At 39.9% G+C, this 22546-nt stretch overlaps 2 protein-coding genes across 8 annotated transcripts in view; one reads left to right on the forward strand and one right to left on the reverse strand.

The window, feature by feature from the left end:
- Nucleotides 1–9740, forward strand: part of ATAD2B (ATPase family AAA domain containing 2B) — a 74363-nt gene extending 64623 nt beyond the window's left edge. For 2 of the 3 annotated variants that reach the window (XM_064411786.1, XM_064411787.1), the window contains exons 25-28: nucleotides 1269–1964; nucleotides 3583–3710; nucleotides 4886–5014; nucleotides 6393–9740. In XM_064411786.1, coding sequence (XP_064267856.1) covers nucleotides 1269–1964; nucleotides 3583–3710; nucleotides 4886–5014; nucleotides 6393–6434 — 995 coding nt within the window. In that variant the 3' untranslated portion in view covers nucleotides 6435–9740. The remainder of the gene's footprint in view (nucleotides 1–1268; nucleotides 1965–3582; nucleotides 3711–4885; nucleotides 5015–6392) is intronic. The other variant, XM_064411788.1, reaches the window with a different exon arrangement.
- Nucleotides 9741–17616: 7876 nt separating this feature from the next.
- KLHL29 (kelch like family member 29) overlaps nucleotides 17617–22546 on the reverse strand; it is a 387198-nt gene continuing 382268 nt past the window's right edge. For all 5 annotated transcript variants that reach the window (XM_064411797.1, XM_064411794.1, XM_064411793.1 and 2 more), the window contains one exon: nucleotides 17617–19950. In XM_064411797.1, the coding sequence (XP_064267867.1) occupies nucleotides 19796–19950 (155 nt within the window). In that variant the 3' untranslated portion in view covers nucleotides 17617–19795. The remainder of the gene's footprint in view (nucleotides 19951–22546) is intronic.

Genomic DNA, 22546 nt, shown 5'->3' on the forward strand with positions numbered 1-22546 from the left:
GTGATTGTAACTTTAGATAGTTTTAAAGCTAAAAGGTTAGGATTTACTCCTAATATGGTTGTTAAACTACCTCCTTACATGCAGCACTCATGGGGAGAAGTTCTGAAGTACAACTGTGCTTCTGGGTGGCTGTGAATTAATTCTCAACACTTGTACCTGCATAGTGCTTGTGTCTTCAAAGCAAGATCTTTGTAACTCAGTGTGAGGTTGGCAGACACAGGTGTAGGACTTAACCCCATAAATCAAAGTAACTTACAAATGTAAAGAACATTGTGGAGGTGCTCAGCATAAGAGTTCAGTGTGAAAGGAAAGGAAATTTGTCAGTCTGGTTACTATTGGCTGCGGTTTTTATTTAAAGTACTTTGCCACAACTTAAGCAGTTTTGCAAAAATAGAAAAGTCTTTATTGTTTGCTTGGATTTGAACGTAGAAGCTTCACTTTTTCCCAGTATCTTCCTTGGTCCTCTGAGCTGTGTCTAATTAGTGCTTTTGAAAAGGATATTGACAATAGCATAAGGCTGGAATGGTCTTCCTTCTGCATTTGCTCATCAAATTACAAATGTGTCCCAAAGCCTTCAGATCGGTACCTTAGTTGTATCTCACTGCAGATAGGTTAAAAAAATAAAGTCGCACTTCTGAAAAAGTTTATGATGTAATTTTTCAAAGGCACAGAAAATAATACTAAGAAACAAGAAAAAGTAAAATTTCATGGAGAAATAATAAAAAAAGGGAATCACATGCCTATATCGCTTGAAGTTGAGTATCACAATATGGCCCTCACAGCTGACTCTGGTTGGAATGTTAGGTTGGATTAGAAGCTTCCTCATGTCCCTTCCAACCCAGATTATTGTATGAATCCATGGATTGCACTTTCATTTGTTTTATTGTGTAATCATTTCAAATCACTGAGGAGCTAAAAAGGGAAAATGAGAATAACTGTCTTTGAGTTCTCATTACCCAAATGAGCTACCCAAATTACTACACCATTGCTTTGCTGTTTTAAATAGGATTTTCTTGTTTCCATAGTTTAGGAATTGAGTGGATGACTGAATGTCCACTCCTTATACTTCTAAAATTCCTTGTTTCCTCTAATTTGCTCACATTCAAATCAAGAGACATTTTTTCCTTGAAGGTGAAGATACTTGATTGCCTCACACAGCACCATAGTCATATATGCTGGTCTCTTTACTGAGGGGTACCTGTGCATCTAAAAGTGTTTGTTGGTGTGTTTGTTCATCTAAAAGTGTTTGTTTGTGTGTTTGTTTTCAGTTCGAATAAGGAGAAAATCGAGACGGCGCTCCCAGTGGGGCAAAGGCATTATTAAGAAGAGGAAAGTCAATAATTTAAAGAAAGACGAAGATGATGCAAAGTTTGCTGATGATGAAAATCATGGTGAGGACAGTAAATTACTGGAAAATGGAGAGCTGGAGATCAGCACTGACTGCATTGAGGAGAATGGAGAGGAAACAGGAGACCTCTCCATGACAAATGATGAATCCTCTTGTGATATTATGGATATAGATGCAGAGCAGAGGCTTAACAATGGGACATCAGGAAAGGAAAACAATTTTGCATCCACAGAAGAGGAGAGCTCAAATGAATCCCTGTTAATAACTGACAGTATTACCCTGGGTGCTGAAAAGGAGCTAAAGGAGGACTCTACGTTGAAAGGGGACTGTGTGAATGGAGAGCCATCTGTCCCCGGCTCCGAAGGTGTTCCTGTTCCAGCCTGTCATAATGGTAAAGTAGAATCACTTGATGCTGTTTCACCCTGTGACAACAGTGATTGGTCTAGTAACAAGCAAAAATCTTTATCTGAAGATCAGCCAAAGGAGAAAATGGAAGCTTCCAGTGAAAATCAAGGAACTGATCTGGTGAAAGCCGAGTTACCACATTGCAGCAATAATGAGAGGACACTACAGAGCACAGACATTGAAACTAAAGATGCTGAAGCAGATAAAGAAGGTATAGCTTGTTTTCCATGTTTCTGTCTTTATGTCAGTGTCCAAGTTAACGTGTGTATTTTTCACTGTAATACCTTACGTTACAATTATTGTATAATAATATATTATTAATTACTGACTATTTATTTGAAATTTTTGGTATGCTTACAGCATTTAATTTCACATAGAAAAATGAGAAATACAATCTTGGTTTGCTGTCTTTTTATCTTAGACAAGAAAGTGTATCTCCACACTAACACTACTCTGTTCATATTTGTCAGCTTTGTGGGAAATACTGAGATAACATTAAAACAATAATTAAATATTTTAAAATAATATAAATTGTGATAAGTATAATGCATATTTTGGTCTGTATATTCTGTCTGATTACTATTTTGATCTACATGATAGATATTTACTTTTTGATATTGACTTAGATATTGATAGATATTGTTATGTTAGAGAATATGATATAGTATCATTGACATGGGATAAAAAACATAGAAATAAAGAATGCATTCCTTTAAAAAATTGTGTGTAGCAAAAGTTGAAGCAGTTTAACTCATCACAAAAGCCAGATTGTTGTTTATCTTTTGGAGAAGGTATCTGGCTTGGGAGTCAGAGTGAACACAATAACAGTGCAGGAAAAAGATAAGAGAAGGGGAAGGAAAATCCTGGTGGTTTATAAAAGAAGGGGCCATGTCCTTTGAAGACAAGAGAGAGAGTTTCCTCAGGGAGCAGAAATGGAAGCCTTATGCATGATTGCCTTTTTAATGAGTTTTCAGAATTATCTAAAAGAATGGAATCTTTACTTCAAAAGTTAGTGCTGAGATTTACAAAGTAAATGAGCTTTAATGAGAGATCAGAATTATGAGAAGATTACTGTGTACATGTTGGCTGTGTTTGTACATACATATTTTCTCTAAGGGTAAGGAGAATAATACAGGAAAGGTCCTAGGAATATCACAAGAAGAGCGTGATGCGTTAAGAGCCTTTACATTTCTGAATTTGGTGGGTGAATTTTCTATGCTTTAGGATGGTTATGATAGCAGAGGTCCTCAGAAGTAAAGGCATTTAAAATAGTTGAGGAGAAAAATAGTGAATGAATGTAGGGAGACTATAAGGAGATAAGAAAATATTTTGGTCAATAGATTGAATTCAAAGGTGGAAGAAAATAGAAATGTGTAACAAATGCCTGAGTTTTGGAGTAGAGCAGATGGTGGAATACTGTGGTGATGATGACATGGGATGCTTTAGAGAGAAAAATGAAGATTTGTTTCACTTGTGGAGAAAGAATTTCAGCATTTGCTTAGTGTGTGAACTTACCTTTGAAGCTGTTTAATTTGTTATTGTTGAATAGAAAGATACAATGAGAACTCGTAGTGGGATTCAGTTTTTATTCAAAGTTGGCACTTTGGAGTTGGATTTTAAGGATTGCCATTTTGTGTGTGTCTTCTGAACTGTGGGTTTGTGCACCTCTAAGCATTAGAATTGGCAAGCTGATGAATAATGTGCACTGCTACAATCTTGCTTGATTCCAAACAACCCAACAAACTAAACAAGCAAAATCAAACTGAAGTGAAGAAATAGGCTGCATTTTGTGGGACTGACAGTGCTGATAATTGTTTTTCAAATTACAGGTTTGCTTAAAAGCAAGAAAACACGAAAAGTCACTGTGGAGCAGTCAAAGCCCACAAGTCTGGAGCAGGTTCCAGAGGAACCTTCAGATCCCTTACCCTCTGTGGTTGTTGACCATGACAGACTAAAGGTAACAGAACCAAAAAAATAAATTAAACTATTAACAGACTCCATTAAAAAAGCTTCCTTTCTGTGTTCTGAACCGACATTTCCTTTAGTTTTGACTGCAAACAAGTATTATGATCATAGTGACTTCTGGAAATGATTTGTTGATCAGTGGTTTTTGGATGAAAGGTTAATAAAAGTACTGAATCCTTACTGTCCCATCATTACTACCCTTATAATCCAGTAATGACACTGGATTCCTAGCAGTCCACTCTTTTAATTGCCCATTTTTGCAGGTGCTCACATGTGTTAATTGGCCGTGCAAGGTACTAAGAAACTGCTGGGTGCCTGGTAATTGGGAGTTAATATCATCTTTTCCTGTGTAGATATACTTGGTGGAGAAAATTTAGTGGATTGGAAAGCAAATGGGAATTTGTGTTGATGTTTTGGCATTATAAACTGCTCGTTAATTTTCTTCCAGTTTTTTTAAACTTCAGGTTTTTTTCAGTTAAAATTACAACAAAATTTGCTGTCTTCTGTTGTAAAAAGTAGCTTGACCTATTGTGACCTATGAAATTTAGATCCTATTTTATGTGGAGTACAGATTATGATCTCTTCATAAACCATAGAATTGTTATGACAGGAGCAAAAAAAATCTTAAATGTCACTCTTTGCTACTATGTAAAATACTTTCACCTTTGTTATGAGAAATTTTGCATATGTTGTCCTCCTTCTACCCCCTTCTCTTTTTTTGTTCCCTTTAACAACATTTGTGGAAGACCAGATGTTTTCCTTTGGTGGTACTTTTTTTCCCTGCCAGTATAAGTGCTTAAAAATGTCTACTTTGGCCATCAAAGCAGTTTTTAGAGTTTCCTTTGTTACAATGACTGACCAAGATGAAATAGGATGTAAATAGCATTCCAAAAGACCAAACATTGCCCCAGCTATATACTGAGTAAAAGAAGCTTAAGACAAGAAGAAAAGTGTGGGAATAAGCAGAGAAGTGAAAGGAGACATCAAGTCCTTTTTGTGTAAACATTGAAGCAGTGCCCTTGCTGATACCCAGGTGTGGTTCATTTCATTTGTATGTATCCCTTCAAAGGAGGGCTTCAGAAATACATTGCATTTCTGATTTGTCCTTAAAAAATCAAAAAGTTATTCTAGGAACCCTCTTAATTTCACCTTTTGTTGTTCCAACAGAAACTGCTTGATTTGGTGGTTAAGAAAAGTGACAACCTGACTGTTGACCAACTTGAGAGATTGTATTCACTCCTCAGTCAATGCATCTACAGACATCGCAGAGACTATGACAAATCACAACTTATAGAGGTGATGTTGTACAGCTTCTTTTATTCTTTATCTGAATATTGTGAGATAGGCTTTTCAGAAACTGTTAATCTGTCAATTTATTGTTCTACTAGCAGGCAAAAGCCTTTAATAGACTTTGAAGAAGGTATCTATAAAAAGAAAAAAGCTTAGTGTGGTAACTTAGAAACTGGCAGTTGTTTCTAAGAACACTTTCTGCAGAAGAGGATTAAGAATTTAACCTGGAAGAAGGGAGGAAGAAGAGGAGAGAATACAGCAGAGTGAAAAGCACATGCTGGCAGAGTAGAATTGAGTAGAAGCAGTTTCCATGTTTGTGGCATGACAGCAGTGGATGTAAAGTGGTGATTTCATAGGCAGCCTGACCTGACGTTGCTGCTGTTGCCCTTAATCGTGTTGGTGTAACTAGGCAAAAACCAATTACCCTTCTGCTCCATGCAGATTGCAGATTCCCACTTTCATACAAGACCTTACAAGGGTGAACGCTCTCTTGGTCAGTAAGTGCAGCCCTGGGAAGGTCAGTGCAGCATGGTGGAAGCCAGGTGTCTGTCTGCCTTGCCATCATCCTTTGCCACTGAAGTGTTTGCCCTCCAAGGCCTCCTGAACATCACCAGCAAACTGGTCATTTCACCCCTGGCACAGGCTGATGCCAGCTCTGGGTGTGCCTTCCCTCCATCACCACTGTTCTAACTGCAGAGGGGTTTGGATCAGCTTGCTGATTCAACTGATAATCAGCCCTGCTGAGAAAAGGATGACAATTGCTACTTTCCAGTTGAAAAACTGAGCACTAAATATTTTTCTCCATGAATAATTTACAACAAAACCTGGAAAAGCCATAGTGGGGGATTTTGTAGAGTTCCTGCAGAATACTTTTCAAACTGTTTTCATGCTATTCCCTGCCATCTTCACCTAAAAATGTGTTGAAAGTCTGAGCAAGATGTTAGGTAGATTAAAAAGGCATTTGTCCAGCAGGAGTGTGTAGAGAGCAATCTTTACTTTGATTATCCAGACTGTGCAGACTTGTGATTACAGCTGGGTCACCAACTGCAGAAGTGTGCAGTCAGACTTGAACTCATGCAGTGTGCCACTGCAATGCTTTCCTAATATATATTGAGCACATTAATTATATAAGTGACCCTAATAAGCCTTGATTTTTCTCATGGACTGTCATAGTAGAGGGCTTTTCTGCATTAATGCTTCTTTAATGAGTTCCCTCTTTTATCGTATTTTGCTAGCAGATAGCAGCTAATAAACAGAAACGTCTGTTTTCATATATTTATTTGTTCAGATTAAAAAAAGTATCACAGTAAGTACCACTACATAAAGTAACTCTATTTCTGTCTCTGTGTATTTATGAATAGTTAATGGTCTGTGTCTCTTGCAGGAGATGGAAAGAACAGTTCATGTGTTTGAAACATTCCTGTGAACTCGTCAAGATGGGTGGGTTTATCCTCTCAAACTGCTCATGGGAGAGCAGTCCTCTGAGCCATTCAGTTTCCATTTGCACCAAGTATGTGCAGAGCCTTGGTCTTAAGTGCTCTCTCTTTTTGTTTCTGTTGAATTTGGTGCTATTGTCTCAGGTACCTGAAACCAACCAGCCTACAAGAACCAAACGGAACTTCATATAGTTGTATCTGATATAAATAAAGAATACAATGCCACAGCTTGGAGATTTTTGGTGCTACAGAAACTGTTCTCATTCCTGCTCTTGTTCACTCTACATGCATTATCTTTGGGGAAACTTCAGGCAAAGTGAAGACCAACACATACAAGAGGACTGGAAAGAGCAGATCTAAGTTGAATATTTTTAAACAGGCAACCTTTTTTTATTTTTTTTTCCAATTTTTCTCTTCTCTGGGGTTATGGACAAAAAAAATCTGTCCTAAAGAAGGCAGTGATGCATTGTGGTAGGAATCTTGAGTAACTGGATGTACAGTAATTTGAAGATGAGGCTCTCTAGAACTGCCTTTAATGTGCCTTTTAGTCAATTGAGAAAGATAAGGCTAAGCAATTTGTTTGGATTATAGCAAATGGCAATGTTAGAAAGCTGTCTGCAGAATGAAGATCTCCAAAAGGATGAATTGTATTCTCTTCATTGGATGGCAGCCAGTGTTATGTTTCTATAATGCCTGTCTTACTCTACAGAACTAAACTAAGACACACTGAAAAAGCCACATACTTTACCAAAATGGTGAAATTCCTTTTTCATTGGTATATATTTTGTTTTAGAAACAAGTTACACAGTGAAACTCTTCTGTGTTGCTAAAAATGAAGCATTTTCCCACCGTGTCCTTGTTTTCCAGTGCGAGTTCTCTAAGGAAAGTGAGGTTAATACTGGCAGGTTTCGTTGGGAAGGTCTGTGTTTGTAATATAGCTTGGACTGTGCAGAGCAGGCAAGAAGACACTATAGTTGGTCAAAGTCCTGGAGCCCAACCTCAGCTGAAAATAAAACTTCTCTTAGGTTTCACAATTCGTTCCGTGCAAAGCATTGTTACTGTGGGGAGGATTGGAAGAGAGCCTTTTGAATCCATCTCTTTCTAAGAGTTCTCTGGGTCTGAATTGTGTGGTTCAACACCCTTCCTTTCTGGCAGCTGGAGAGAACAGTCTAGGCAGTTTTTATGTTTCATCACAAGCTCGGTATTAGAACATGACGTGGGCTGGTTTATTTCACACCACGTGGAGATTGTTCTAGAGCAGTTGGCTGGTGCTCCCGTCGTGAACCATTCATTGTGACTGTCCCTACGTAGCTGCAGAAGTGTCTGTCCAGAAATATGCAACGCAGTGTGATTGGTTTTTAATAGACAAAACAGACTACTGCAGAGATCCTGAGCTACCTCAGCTTTTTGTATTTTAGTTACCAACAGTGTTTATGGAGGACTGTAATCACGCTGCTCCCCTGTGCAAACCCAGGCTTAGGGACTTGTCTCCACCTCTCCGGCTCATCCCAGGGTGGTGCTGCAGAGAGAGAAAACAGGGGCCTTGGGCTACTGCAGTAATCCAAAGTGCTTTGTCCATTATGGTTAAACATCAGCCTGTCTTAGATCTTTTTCACCCCTGAATGCCACTGTTTTTCTTCATAGGTAATAGCAGAAAAAGGTTTTAAGCATTCATGTACATCTAGTTACACCGAAATGCAAACCATGCAGAAACACTGTATTTTTTAGGTGGGAAAGTGCGATTAAAAACAACAAAAACAAGCAGAAAACACATTTTAAATGAGATTCTTTGATCTCAGATTTGATTATGGGATTTTTTTTCCATGTTTCATTTAGTATTTATTAGCATCATACCTGTTTGAGATATTTATGTGTCTGGTACATTAACAGCATTTTGTATTTTGATGGAAATTGTTACAAACTTTAAGATTTGATTAAATGAAATGTAGCAGATTTTTTGTAGCAAGTTTCTGATAAAAGGGTTTTTTGCAAGTCTCAGGTTCTTGCTGCAGAATTTTTTAAAAATATTTATTCCAGTTTCACTTACTCAAAGAAGTTTTTGTTCAAGTAACAGCAGCACTTGTGGAAGATAAAACTGCATTCATTTTTAAGAAGATAATAAATTTATATAAACTAAAACAGTTGAGAATTTTAGTCACCAGTGAGTGTAAAAAGCAAGTTTAAGCTAACGCCTAGCATTAAAAAAGGTTCTAAAAGGTCAGGTTTTAAAGGAAAATTTTTACTGTCAGTTGTTGATTGGGAAAAATCATTAAGAGGCAACTTTACTAATTGAGGAGCTGCCATGTTGTTTTAGAGAAACGTAGTTAATATCAGATGTTCTAGTGGACAGCTTACCTAAAATGATATACTCGCCTTCTTAGCCCAAATAACCACACTTCAGTTTTTGTTTTCCTTTACAGATGTCTGGTGGTTATAGAGTTAAAACAGCTGTTAATCTATCCATGTGGTCTAAACTTGTTTACTCTTTGTATGTTTTTAATTTTTTTGCCACATAGCACTGGCAAGAGTTTGTACAAATTGACCTCTCTTCCTTGTTTCTTGTTGTGAAAATTGCAAATAAACTCCTGTGTGAGTCCTTGTCCTGGACTCTATGGAATGTGCCAGCCAGGAGGAGGAGGAGGAGGTTTCCCTGGGGGCTGGGGGGGCTGTTTTGGAGTGATAGAGTTGCTCTTGGGTGATGGCTCTGGAGTTAATTGTATTTGCAAGCTTGAATCTCACCTGTGATTATTTTGTTTTGTTTTGTTTTGTGTCCTCTGTATTGTTACTTGATTTCCTCATATGCCAATGTATTTATAGGATTACTGGGTTTTGTAATATCTTGTCTTCCTTTTTTTTTTTTTTTTTAATTAAGTTGGTGAGTCAGCGCTGGTTTTACCTTCAGTCTCGTGAATGGCAGGTCCTGCAGCTGATAGTCTTTTATTTTGTTTTTGTTTTATTTTGTAATCACAACATAAGCTTGAATTTGGGCTTGTACTTGCATCTTTTGTATCTTGTACATTGGGTTATTTAGACATTGGGACGTCCTGTTTGGTTTCATTAACGTGTGTCTACTTTGTGGATTAAGTAGACTTCCTTCATCAGCTATGGTATATTTTGGATTCTATAGTTTTATTCAGAATTGTGTTTAAATTGATGTTTTGCATTTTGACTTCATTTTACGTTAGTTTGAAGTAAGTTATTTAATTTTTTTGAACTTCTGGAAATTTTGAACATTTTACTGTAATTTGTAATATAACTGCTGTGAAATACTTGAATAAAGATGACAAGAAAACACAGCTTTAGCTCCTTCAAAAATGTATTTAAAAGAAATGGCTGAAAACAGTAATTTCCTTACTAGACCTCCTTGGTTTTGCAGTTTAGATGTGAGACTTTGGGATCTTGCTGTTTAATTATTTTGAGCAGTTTGGTCCAACTTCTGCTTTCAGTGTTTGTCCATTAGAGAAATGGCTTCTAACTAGAGGGGTTTTTTTTTAAAGGAAAGACTCTTTCCTTTCTGTTTATTGTATTTAGCAGAGTTGTTCTTACAACTTTGGCTTGTTTGTTTTTTATAGATGAACTCTTGAGGGGTAGGACATGGAACACCCCTGAACATTTCCCTCTTTTCCTTTCTGTGTACCTTAAACTGTAGGGCTCCTGGGTAAAAGAGTAGTTTAGGAAGTGGGTAGTGGTAACTTCATGTCTGATTCCAATTCCACTGTTATATGCAGCTTTGAAAGCACAATTAGGTTTGAAATTTAATACCTGTTGTATAATAATGAAGCTGACTGGTGAGAGCCTGGGCTGGTGTGTTGTGACCTGGATGGCCTTGCAGGTGCCAGCACCAGCTTGGGTTTGCAGTCTGAATAAAGGAAGTGGAGTGTGAGGTCTTGTGTCTCCCTTTGTCTTTCAGGGGTGGGAATGGCCATGGTAACAGAGAATAGATTCAGGTCTGATTTCTGACAGTGCCTGTAAAAATAACCAGTCAAAAGAGACAAAATATTTGGCACTACAAAAGGATTCTTGTAAAGATACTTAGTGAATTTGGAGTGGTACTTCAAAAGCATGATTTAGTAAGAAATAGTTAGGGTGGGTGTTCCTAAAGCCTTAGTAGATGCTTGTGCAACACTCATATTTGTCAAGTATTCCCTGCTTAATGCTGCTTCCTTCTGCTGTTGGTTTCTGCCTGGAATGTAGTTTTGAAATCTAATTTCCCATATTTCCTTAAATTTGCAGTGCTGCACATTCTCTGTTTCCTCCTTAAGCTCTTCAGGTAATTTATTTAAATAAATTAAAAATGAGATCCTTTTCTTCTGTATCTTGGGTAGGATTTGGACTTGTAATATATGGGGTTTTAAGCCAGCACTGCATGTGAATAAATTCTGCAAGCTAAATCAGTAAACTTACAAACTGATTAATGAAGCCAAACACTTAATTTTTTATTCCCTCCTCCTTTTATGCTTCACTTGTGGTCATGTAACTATTATGTAAAAATGAGGGATTATAAACTTTAACACTAATTAATTCAGCCTCATTCCATTTCTAGGTGAGTCATTTTTTTCCAGTGTGATCATTTGCATAGGAAGTGTATTTCAGTTGAACCCACTGCCAGTAGATGGTTGTGACTACTGTGAAATTCCATTTATTTTAGAATTGCATTTGAGTTACGCTATACTGAGCCTTACTTTTATATCAGGAAAAATCCTTTCCCTTTAAAAATATGATAAGCAGCTAAGATTTAAAACGGGTTCATCACTTCTGGTGGAATGTTACTGTGAACCTGGCCATTTGCATTGAGGTTGGCTGGTCTGGAATGCTGGTGTGGAACAATGCTGCTTTCAAGAGTGAGGTGCAGAAGGTGATGGGAAGTGCTTCAAAGGCTCCTCACATCCAGGGTGGGGCAGAGCTGCTCAAGCTCCACCTTTGGGGTGGCAGTGATGCAGCCCCCACGCGGGGTTGGTTCTGCTGTGCTGGACTCCTCTGGTTTGCTGGGTTTTGTTCTGTCCTGCAGCAGTCTGGATTTTGGCAGAGTATGTGTGAGAAATGTGCAGGTCCCTCGGACTGGGTGGCTCTGGGAGTGCTCACACCGTTTTGTCACCTTGGTTTTGTTGTGGACATGAGAAAACCCTTTTGCATCAGTGTAAAATCTGATTTGTGCCATAATCCAGAGATGCTTGACTGTGTCTGTGAAAGTAGGAGTTTGTGGGAGATGACCTGTCCACTTGGGGACTCTGCATTTGGAGCAAGGAAAGACTTAAGGTCAAGTTTCAAAAGGACTCCCTTTGAAGTATTTATTCATCAAAGGGAGTGAAACAGAACATGGAGGATTAATTCTTCCTAGAAAATACGTTAAATTTGAACTCAATTAGTTTTCTAAGAAGGAATCTTTCTGCTGTAGAAGAAAAAGGAAATGATGTTTTAGCTAAGAACCTATTTGTGAAAGCCCCAGCTACAGTTTTGTTGTAAAGATCTGGCATTCTCCTGCTGACTTTGCTACTCCTTGTAGAATCCCTTCTGTGTGGAGGCTGCCTGGAAGAACAGTGATACCTGATTTTGGTGATAGAAAAGGACAAATTGCTAATATGTTTTAGGTTTCTAATGAACATAATTCTGACATAGATTTTGAAGTGCTGCCCACTGTATTCTCTGTGACATTACAAGAGGTTAGTGTGATAAAGGAAATGTAACATGGATAGTCTCATGCTGAATGTGGCTAACATCAGTTTAGTAATAAATTACTGTTTTCTATAGACATTTGAAGTATGTAAGACTACATTTTCATGAGGCATTGGAGATTTAACTGGTATAAAATTGTCTCACCTTTATACTGGGGCTAGGCTGCTTCAGAGTCTTGCTCTAAAATCTAAAGCTTGTCCAGCAGGAAAAAAGCTTTTTTAAAAAAAGTTTCCTTTTCACAAGATTCAGAGGACAGCCACGAAAGCACAAGCTGAGCATAAATTTTACACTGTTAATCTTGTCAATGCATGAGAATAAATTGTGGAAATGGAAATGAGCTGACATCTAATGATGATTTTAAATGTTCAGCAATTTGTTAACAAAAATTTGGGTTTATTCTCAGGGAATAATGCCAGCAGAAAACACTGGTTTGTTGAATCGGATGCTGTGGCACGTATGATTTAATCTCCTGCATGCCCAGGGCTGCTGACATCTGAATGGCTTAACAGTGTTTTTGGGGAAGGCATTTAGTCTGCAGAGTACATCTGCCCTGCTCTCTGAACTTCTCATGGAGCAGTTAAAACTCGTGGGCAGAAACATGTGCCTCACTCCTGATTTGTTTTGGCCCAGCTTCACTTTCCTGGCTCTGCTTCTCGTCATCTCTTGGTGTTTTAGATATTCATACCTGTTGCTCCCCCCCATGAAGGTACTAATGCACTGTGATCAAGTAGCCTCTCCATCTTCTTTTTGCTGAAGAACAAGGTTTTTATGGCTCTCACTGCATTTTCTCCAGCCTTTAAGTCAATTTTGTGGCTTTATTCTGCAGTAGGTCAATTTTTCAACATCTTCTAAAACATTTGTTCACAGAGGAAATTGATGTGATATTCCAGCATAGGTCCCACCAGTGCCATTTATAGAGGGAAAAATCACTGATTCCTATTCCCTGTCCCCCTTTTTGCACATCTAAAGATCAATTTAGGCCTTTTATACCATGAAATTTGGCTGGGTACACTTGTTTGACTCTTCTCAGACTTGCAGCTTTTCATGATGCAGTTCTCCATCCTGAATGTCAGTGTTCCCCATTCCCACCTCTCTGAGGTCCTGCTTAGCTTTACGAAAAGAAGTTTTATGGGTCCCAGGCAGCCAGAGCAGCCAGCACCATATGTATGACTTGTTCAGGCCTCATTATCTTCCCCTCGGCTCATCTCCTTTTCCACAGGTCTGTGACTTGTGATTTATGTCAACATTTTCCTTCAAGAACTTCGGGAGAAGAGGATTCCCCCATTAGAAACACTCTGATAGTACCAAATTGAGAATTACCTGAGCAGATTGGATATTCCTCAATTAATCTGCCTTTTCTTAGCCCATTTAATATTTGCTGTCTGAATACTGTACCATGAGGAAGTTGAAGTGTTTTGTCACATGCTGTTGAAAATCTATTACCTTATCAATCAAATGTGTAATCCTGTCAGAGAACGAGATCAGCTTTGTGTGATACAGCCAATTTTCTAGAAAATCATTGTATTTCTTCTTATCCATTTGATTCATGATCACTTTAGTTAGATATCATCTTTCCATTTTTACTTGGGCTTGATGTCAGGTGAATGCCCTGTAATTACCCAGTCATTTCACTTGCCCTTTGATAACTGTCACATTATTGGCACTCTCTGAAATACCCCCATGTTATTAAAAATGAATGTCAGCAGGGCAGAGACTTCTGGGCTTTCTGGAGATGGTTATGTTAGGTTACCTCTGGAATTAAAAACCCCTTATCCAGTTGGGAAAGTCTCATTCTCTCCAGGCAGTAAGCAGCCTGGACGTATTGATCTCCGTAGGGAACACCTCTTGCCAAGCAGTAAACAGAAATATGAACCATTCCCAAGCTTACATTCCCAAGCTGCCACATTCCCACTCTTCAATTTTCCCCAGAAAGGCTATGCATGGCTTTTTTATGATAGAATCAGAGAATGTTTGAGATTGAAAGGGACCTGAAAGATCATCTAGTCCCAGTCCCCTGCCACGGGCAGGGACACCTCCCAGTGCACCAGGTTGCTCAAGGCCTTATCAAACCTGCCTTTGAACACTGCCAGAATTGGGGCATCCACAACATCCCACGGCATCCTGTGCCACTGTCTCACCACCCTCACAGGAAAGAATTTCTTCCCAGTATCTAATCTAAATCTCCCTTCTTTCAACAGTTTCTGTCAAAGAGTGCCTCTCTGGATTCCCCCTTCAGTTACTGGAATGCTGCTATGAGGTGTCCTTGTGACCTTCTCCAGGCTCAACAGCCTCAGCTTCCTCAGGCTGAAATGTTCCAATACATAAACAGGGAACTTGCAGAAAAGCTGGGCTTAAATTGAAATAGGTAAAATTGAAATTGATGTAACAAGTAAGGGAGCACTGCATTCACTGGGCACGAAAATATGTAACTTACTAAAAGATGATCTCTTTTAATGGAAACAGCTGCCAAAATTCCAGTGGGTTTGGCAGTTTAGGCTTGCTGTGTGAGAGCTGATTACTGTTTCTGTGGTAGAAGGACAGTGATTCTGGTGGAGCATCAGGCTTAGGATACTCTTGGAGTATTTGGTGTGTCCCCTTCCCTGTTCAATTCCCTGATCCTTATTTGGATGCTGTCCACCAGCACAGGGACAGTGCATTAGAAATTAGGAACTGCTGAAATTCCCGAGATGAGGAGAGGCATTGGCTCATTTTTATCTGTAAGACCTATTTTTTATTAACATGTATTGTTTTTAATGAGGTGAGAAGCTGATGCTTCTGTAGGAATGTCACAGGTGACCTTAGGTAGGTGTCCGCTCTTTAGCCACAAAAATGTAGGAAAGGGTCACTGATACTGGACAACAGCAAAGGTTTGGTATTGCACTTTGCCAGTAGGAATCTTGCTGTGTAAGATCTGGGGTATGTATGAACTCCAAAGGATAAAGAACTGCTCAAAACCAGCAGATTATGAAATTAAAAGCAGGAAGACTTTCAAATCTTCATTGTACAGCCCACCACTAATGAAAAATGCAGAGGCAGATATGGTTTGATGGCACCACTGGAGCTTCCTTCTCCCAGGTAGTAACTGAGCCAAAACACTTAATTCTGTGTGTAAAGCTGCTGCCGACTGAAGTAGAATTTGTTTAGATAAAGGAAATTGGAATTTATTACTCTGTAAGAAATCTGCTTGCTAAACAGGACTTCCTGAAAGTAGTGTGTGGTATCAAAAGAAAAAACACTGGTGACCAGCAAAGGGAGAGCTGATTTTCACTGTAGTCTGCCACAGTTTTTTGTTACCAGGCTTCCAGAGCTTGGCTGAGGAGCCCACAATGTCAGCTCTTGCTCTCTGAATTCTAACCTCAGTGAGTGTTTAATCATGCCTCAAACAGCTTGGCTTTTTGGAGGAAAAACAGTGTTTCTGTTCTGGTATTGCTGTCCAGCTCAATGTAATGAGTGATGGGAACACCGTGCCCGGGATGCATCCATCTGCTTCCCTCCAGACCATTTTCTTCCTGGCCTTTTCTGCAGTCTGAAGTTATCAACCCAGAACACTCGCTGATGATGGGAACTTAGTGCTGCCTTCCTGTACGTGCAGGCATCTCTACCTCAGCTGAAAGCAAGCTTCTGTTTTTGAGCTGACTTAAAATGGGAAAGAAGATATTTAGGGGTGAGCTTAAGGGTCTCATCCAATTTAAAAGGCTTGTATTAGCATGACAAGTTAGACATGTCTGAGTAGATACAGAGTCAGTGTCTTCTTACAGACCTGGCACAGGTTGCAGCCTGCCAAGTCCTCGCTGCATATGCTGTGTGCAGTTTCATTTGATATTACATTACACCACATCACCTTTTTTCAGCGGGGACAGAGCAGCAGCGTGGTTCTGAGACCATGCCCTTGCATTGGAAACAGCAGAGAAAAGCTTTGGGATCTGTTCCCTTTTTCCCAGACAAATTCTTCACGAGAAGCCAGGAGGGTGGTCGAGTACCTGAGGCCACTTGTGCCTGTTCCATCTCTGCTGGTTGAACAGATTTGTGCTGGTGGAGCTGGGCAGGAGCAGCTGCTCTCCTGGCTGATCCCTGCAGCTGCAGAACGTGGGTTTGGCTGTTTGTTGGTTTGTCTGGACCCCTCCAAGGGCAAGCTGGAGTGTACCCAGCGCTGTTAATTAGCTGCTGCAGTTACACTGTGCTAAGCTCAGCCTTAACACCTACCTGCAGTTAATTAGAAGATGGGGTTGCTGAGGTTTTATTAGCACAGTGTGTTTGCTGCTAGATGAAACAACAGCAGAAAGGGGGATGACTTGTGTAAATTGTCAGGGGTGGGTGCTTACCTGAATGCAGTGAGCAGCTCCATTTGGAGATCACTCTCCTTCCCAGGTGGGCCAGGAGAGAGTCAGAGCAGCGAGCAAAAGAGGTTCTTGAGCCAGCCTGTCCCCCTGAATTTCTTAAAGCTTTTAAGAAGAAAAATCTCTGAGCAGATATGTGCATATGATTCATTTGGCATAAGCACTCAGCCAACTTCCCAGAAGGGTACTAAAATAATTTCCACATACAAGTAAAGTAAATAGTCTGTGTCTTGTTCATCCTACCAAGTATTATTGACTAGTGCTGAGTAAGAGATCCGTGCAGAGCCTTGATGAAAGGTTGGCAACTCACCCCACTTGGTCTGGATTATTGCAGCATGGTTTTGTAATATTGAATTGCAAGGCTTTTAGTAATCTTCACAGGCTGTTCAACCTCAGCCACTAAGCCTAAACTAAAATGTTTAAACACTGTAGTTCACGCTCTTAAATACTCTGTAAGAACTGGAGACAATTTCAATAAATGTTAGGCTCTTTCTGTTAATGTGCGGAACAGAAATTACCTCCTCAGATCCGGCTGAAATGTTCCACTGTGGTGGTATTTGAGACTAGTTATATTTGGCTCATCTTTGTTCCAGATCCAGTTTTACAACTACCAGATGACACCCTAATGAAACATCAAAGAAGCCATGAACGGTTGCATGGAATTGCTCTCTGAACGATGTATCCAGTGAGGTACACAGCTCCCACACTGGATACAAAGGAATTCTGACCATAGGGCAAATGTAGCTTTCATCTTTTAGACATTGCAGCAGCAGTGCAGCACAAATTTTTGCTTTCATTAAAAAAAATAAAGTAAAAAAGCTGTTTACCAGGGTTTTTTTTCAAGATTGTTTCCTATACTATCTTGAGCCCTTCTGTTCTTTACTTAATAGTACAATTGGGAAAATAGATGAACAAAAAACAGTCCTTCTGAATAAAATCTAAAATTACTTCTAAGAGATTTTTACTGAAATGAGAATGAAAGCACTTTGGAAGCTTCTGAGTGTTTAAGTAGTATTAGCAATACATTTTTGGATTTGCAAGAGAAACTAGATGGAATGAATACATTTTCATCCCTGGCTGGGTTGAAACATGAAGTCCCCATTTGTGCAGTGTTTTTCCTCGATCAATCATGACAAAATTAATCCAATCTGGATGCTGAATCTAGATCTATAAATATATTTATTATAATATAACAAGAACTTAACAGTAAACATAAACTATATACAATACCATTACAGATAACCCTGTTTTAATATTATTCACAGAAATAGCCAGTTTTGTTCCAGTGTGAGAAATGAAGAAATAAGCTAAATTGAAAATGTCGAATGTGTTTCAGTCTTGTTGACAGGTAGCACCTCCTTTGGAGGTAGACACACACCAACACTAAAATTAGTCCTGCCCCAGGCAGTTAGAAACTTGTGCTCCAATCTTTAGGTTCACACTTGCACCCTGTTTGACATAAATACTTTAAATGACATACTAGTATATAATTTTGTTGTGCTTATTATTTTTCTTTTCTTTAAAGAATAAATAAAACAACTGCATAACAAAGGCTGGAACCTCACTGTCAAAATGAGAGGCTTGAGTCACCTTATAGCTTGACTCAGCTGACTCGAGCACATTTTCTTTAAATACTGCAAGATACAAATGTCTTTGTTTTTTTTTTAAATTTTATTTTATAAATGGTTATTAATAAAATAAGATGAATAGCTAAACATCTGCATTGATTTCCCCAAAGCTGTAGGCAGACCTCCCTTCATATAAAAAGGCTACTGTATTTGGTATGAAATTCAACTAGATATTGAATGCAAGATCTCACCCACACCCTGTACAGGACTCTCCTTCTTGAATTACTGGTATGGCATTTGGGATTTGAGTCTGCAAAGGCAAGTATGGCAACTTTTTTCCCCCTACTTGGAAGGAAACCAGACAATCCTTAGCTTGGGGTTACTTTCTACTGCTGAATTTTAAGATTCTTTTCCCTGCCCCCTCTATGTTACCCAGGCCATCTCCCATTTGTTCCTTTTATGTATAAATTTATAAAGAATTTCCACATCACAATGCTCTCTGGATAGACAATATTTTAATATATATAAAAATATAACCCCTGTGCTGTGCATATACGTACAACTCTACATAGTAATAATTTGAAGTCTCTTACACTGGGCTTAAGTCTATGCATTTTTCTACCATGGGCTTTAAACTCATGTGTTTAGAATCTGTAAATAAGAAGTATAAGGCTTCCACACCTAGGGAAGGAACTTGAAAAATAAAGTAAAATAAAAAACTTCTCAGCCTTTACATAAAAGATAGTGGCGTGTATCCCGACGTAAGGAATTTTGGTTGAGAGCCAAAACCAAGTGTGCAGCCACAGGAGGCATCTTCTGTGTTTGACGAACACGTGGCAAACCCACACTATGCTGTGCATTTTACTGTGATTCCAGCCAGAAGTGAAGAGAGTGGGTTTACCAGGAGAATGCCTCTGGAATCCAAACTGTTTCCATTTTGCACTGAGGGAATTCAGCACTGCCAAGTGCATCAGCAGAAACCCAGAGGAAAAGGTTTAGAATCCCCCCACCCGCCACTGTGGGCACAGCCACATGTGCCCACATGAGAATCACCAGGAGCAGAAACTCATCCAGCCCAACAGACCTTTTGTTTTCATCATGTTACATGGAATTTATTACCAATGGCTATTCTTCTTCTCCCTAGTCCCCACCTCACCCTGCTTTTGGGCTCTTCTCTAGAGAACTGAAATATTTGTTTGATCTGATGGAAGACTGACATCAACATAAGCCATCTGTCACACAAAATTTCTCTCAGTCATTGGTATTGAAAAGCGTGTATTAGAACCAAATGAGGAATCAAAGTGGTAAGGACACTTTGACCTTTCAAATAGACTGATGCCTAAAGTGTAATAGTAAAACTAATCTGCATGGTTATTTCAAGAATCAAGCTTGAGCTCTAAAGTAAAATGCAGATTATTTTTTTCCTCTCTTCCCCAGCTTAAAAAATATGAGAAATTCTATTGCACCTGGGTTGACCAAAAGCCGATGTCCAGAACAAGTGCCACTATAACATCTAGTGACACCCTTGCATTATTAAGTTACAATATCTTACATAGCACGGAGCTCTCTGCTCCTTGTTCACCAAAAGGTGAGGATGATTTTTCTACATTCAATGTAGACACTATTCAAGACCTTAGAGCAGTATGTTCACTGGCTGGCTTTGCTGCTTTTGTTCCTTAAGTAACTATTCTTCTTGCCTGCTTTCAGCAGGTACAAACAGTTCTCCACCCGACTCCTGGGAACATCAGCCACTCTGAATGTACTTCTTGATTGCTACGCAGCCGTGTCGGAAAACGGGGCAGGGCATATTTGGTAGAAGTGTCCACGTGTTTGTTTTAGGGTCGTAGGCTTCCATGTTTCCCAGGGCAGGTCCTTCGCTGCTGACAATCCCACCAGTAGCATAGATTTTTCCATCCAGAACCACAGCACTGTGTTTTTCAAGAAAAAGAAAAAGTTAGAGTTAGTTGTCTTACTGAGTAATTTTCTTTTTAGGCTTAAAACAAACCCAGTCTTTTATAACAATGGACAAACAATGAATACACCTTTTGTTCTTATCTGTATAAAGCTGTGTGGGCATTTCTCTTCTCTCTCCCTTTCTCTCTCCCCAAAATTAATCCTTTTTGTGTTTCTGCCAGGTAGGTAACTGTTGTCTCTAATGTAAACAACAGATAAAAGTCCAAGTAAGATCCTTCTCCAGCCCACACATGGGATCTGCAGCAAAAGCAGCAGGGTGGTGTGTCCCTGTAATACTTTGCATATGCAAAACTAATCCAAACAATTTGGGGTTCTCACCACCTCAGCTGGAATAAGCTCTTGCTTCAAGTTACTTCTTTAATTGTTAATAAATTAAACATGGGGGTACGAAATGAGGGATAAAAATCTTCAAGTATGTTCTGTTGCTTCAGCCCCTTCCATGGTTGTGTCCTGGCATGGGGTCCTGGAGATCCTGCTGACCCCAGAGCTGTCCATGGGAAAGTGGATCTGGGGCACGCGGATCTGGGGCTGTGTGGCTGAGGGAAGCTCTTTGTTGGCATCTAAAGAAGACAAAAGACCTTACTGTTTTCCTAAAGTGAAAGTGTTGGCCTTCAGATACCTCATGTAAATCAAGAATAACGGGGCTGGGCTAATCCCATGGTCCACAGGCTCCTGGTAAGAGGGAAGGTGCACAGGTGTGGAAGGTATTTGAAAGAAAAATTGTTCCTTGCTCTCATGTCTTCCTTCTACTTTATGCCTTGGCCTCTTGAGCAGTGGTGCACACAGCAGGACACTGCCTTGGGCTGATGAAGATGGGGCTGGGCTCCCACGTGTGCATTTGGAAATGGCAGAGGCATGGGTGGGAAAGCCAATGCAGGGGCTGCCGCGTGCTCCGTGCTGCCTTCGCACTGCGGGGGCAACCCAAAATTGGGGCTGTCTGCTTTTCATCTGCCAGGAAGCCCAAATTTACCTTCCAAGTTGATTTAAAGATGTTGTTAACCTGGATGGGATTGGCAGTGGCTTTTCTGGTAGCTGGGTCCATTTGGAGAGCAGCTGATGAATGATTGCATTGGGAAGGAAAAGGGAGATTCGGAGAGTACCTACCTGGCAAAGGACAGCAGGGAGAACAAGAGGGAAGATGAGAAACTAATTGCAACCAAGAAGGCAGCCTAGATCTAACAAGGTGGAAAAGTTTAGTGGTCTTCTAGGCTTGGTAAAAGCAAAGTAATTTTGTCTGGCTAATTTTGAAGTACTGGGAAGAGGAAAGATAAAAAGTGATAAAGGCAAAAGCCAGAGTGCTGGAAGACACAGGATGAACTGAGACTAAAATGGCACTGACAATGCCACGTGCTTCTGAAGAACACAAGACTCTGATGTCCTTGTGGAGAAGCAGAGCCTGAGGTTAAAAATAAACTCACAATGACAACAGTGAGGACTCAAATAAGCCTAGTCCCCTGGTACCGCCAGGAAATAGGAAATAATGAGAATCTTGTCAAAATAACTGTTAATCTGAAAGGAGGAGGAAGGAGAGGGAGACTTTAAACATTTGATTAGAGCCTATCCACAAATCAGCAGGGCTGGATGATGCATAGCCCAGGCTCCTGAGGGAATTTGCTAATGAACTTACTGAACCACGGGTAATTATTTTTCAAACGTCAGGGAGAAACAGGGAAGAATAAGGACTTGAGTAAAGCGAGTGACATCCTGAAAGATGGCTTTGAAAGAGAAGGAGCTCACCTCCAAAGGAGCCAGAGCTGGTGGCAGAGAGGCACTGCCTGGCAGGAACTCCTGCCATGGCTCAGTCCCTATGCCCAGGAGGAGGCAGAGGTGGTGTCGCCCTGATTTTTTAAGACTTTCTAAAGCCTTCTGATGTTTGCATTCTTGTATGAAACTTTCTCACACACTTTTCTGTAAACAACTTATTGTTTGCATTCTTTTATGGAGGAGGAGAAATTTGATGGACTGTTGGTTTGTCCAGTGTCCCTGGAGAGGTGGCACTTTCACCTTCCAATCCTCTGTCACCTTTGGAAATCTATAAATGTAGGAGTCAGAAAATAAACTCTCTCTTTTTCCTGTCTGAGAGCAGCAGCGTGTCTGCGTCGTGTTGTCTTGTGTCCTGTAGCGACAAGGTGGCAGGACCAGCTGACCCAGTAAATCAGAGAAATGTGCTAATTAAACAACAGTTTTGCACTTAGGATATTTGCTGAGGGGTGGAAAGCCCATCTCTGGATAGGAACAAGTTACTTTTTACACAGGCTGGGAATTTCTGCTTGCAAAATCTGGCCTGAGGAGAGGGAAGGATTGCCCCACCCCAGGCTCCTGATGTGGTGGAGGGACCATTGAAATGAGCAGAATGAGAGTGGAGAGATGAGGCTCTCGGGTAGTGGTTGCTGGTTTTATTTAACTTTTTTTTTTCTGGATTATGAAGAAGATGGAAGCTTATTTGTCTGGGATATGCTTTGGACTGTGGAAGAAGGTCTAATGTCAGAGATGGACTGAGGTGCAAAGCAATTCTGCTGCCTTGATTCTCTAATGAAATGCTGATTACTA

This window comes from Passer domesticus, chromosome 3 (genome assembly GCF_036417665.1).
Source record: "Passer domesticus isolate bPasDom1 chromosome 3, bPasDom1.hap1, whole genome shotgun sequence".
Classification (NCBI taxonomy): domain Eukaryota; kingdom Metazoa; phylum Chordata; class Aves; order Passeriformes; family Passeridae; genus Passer; species Passer domesticus.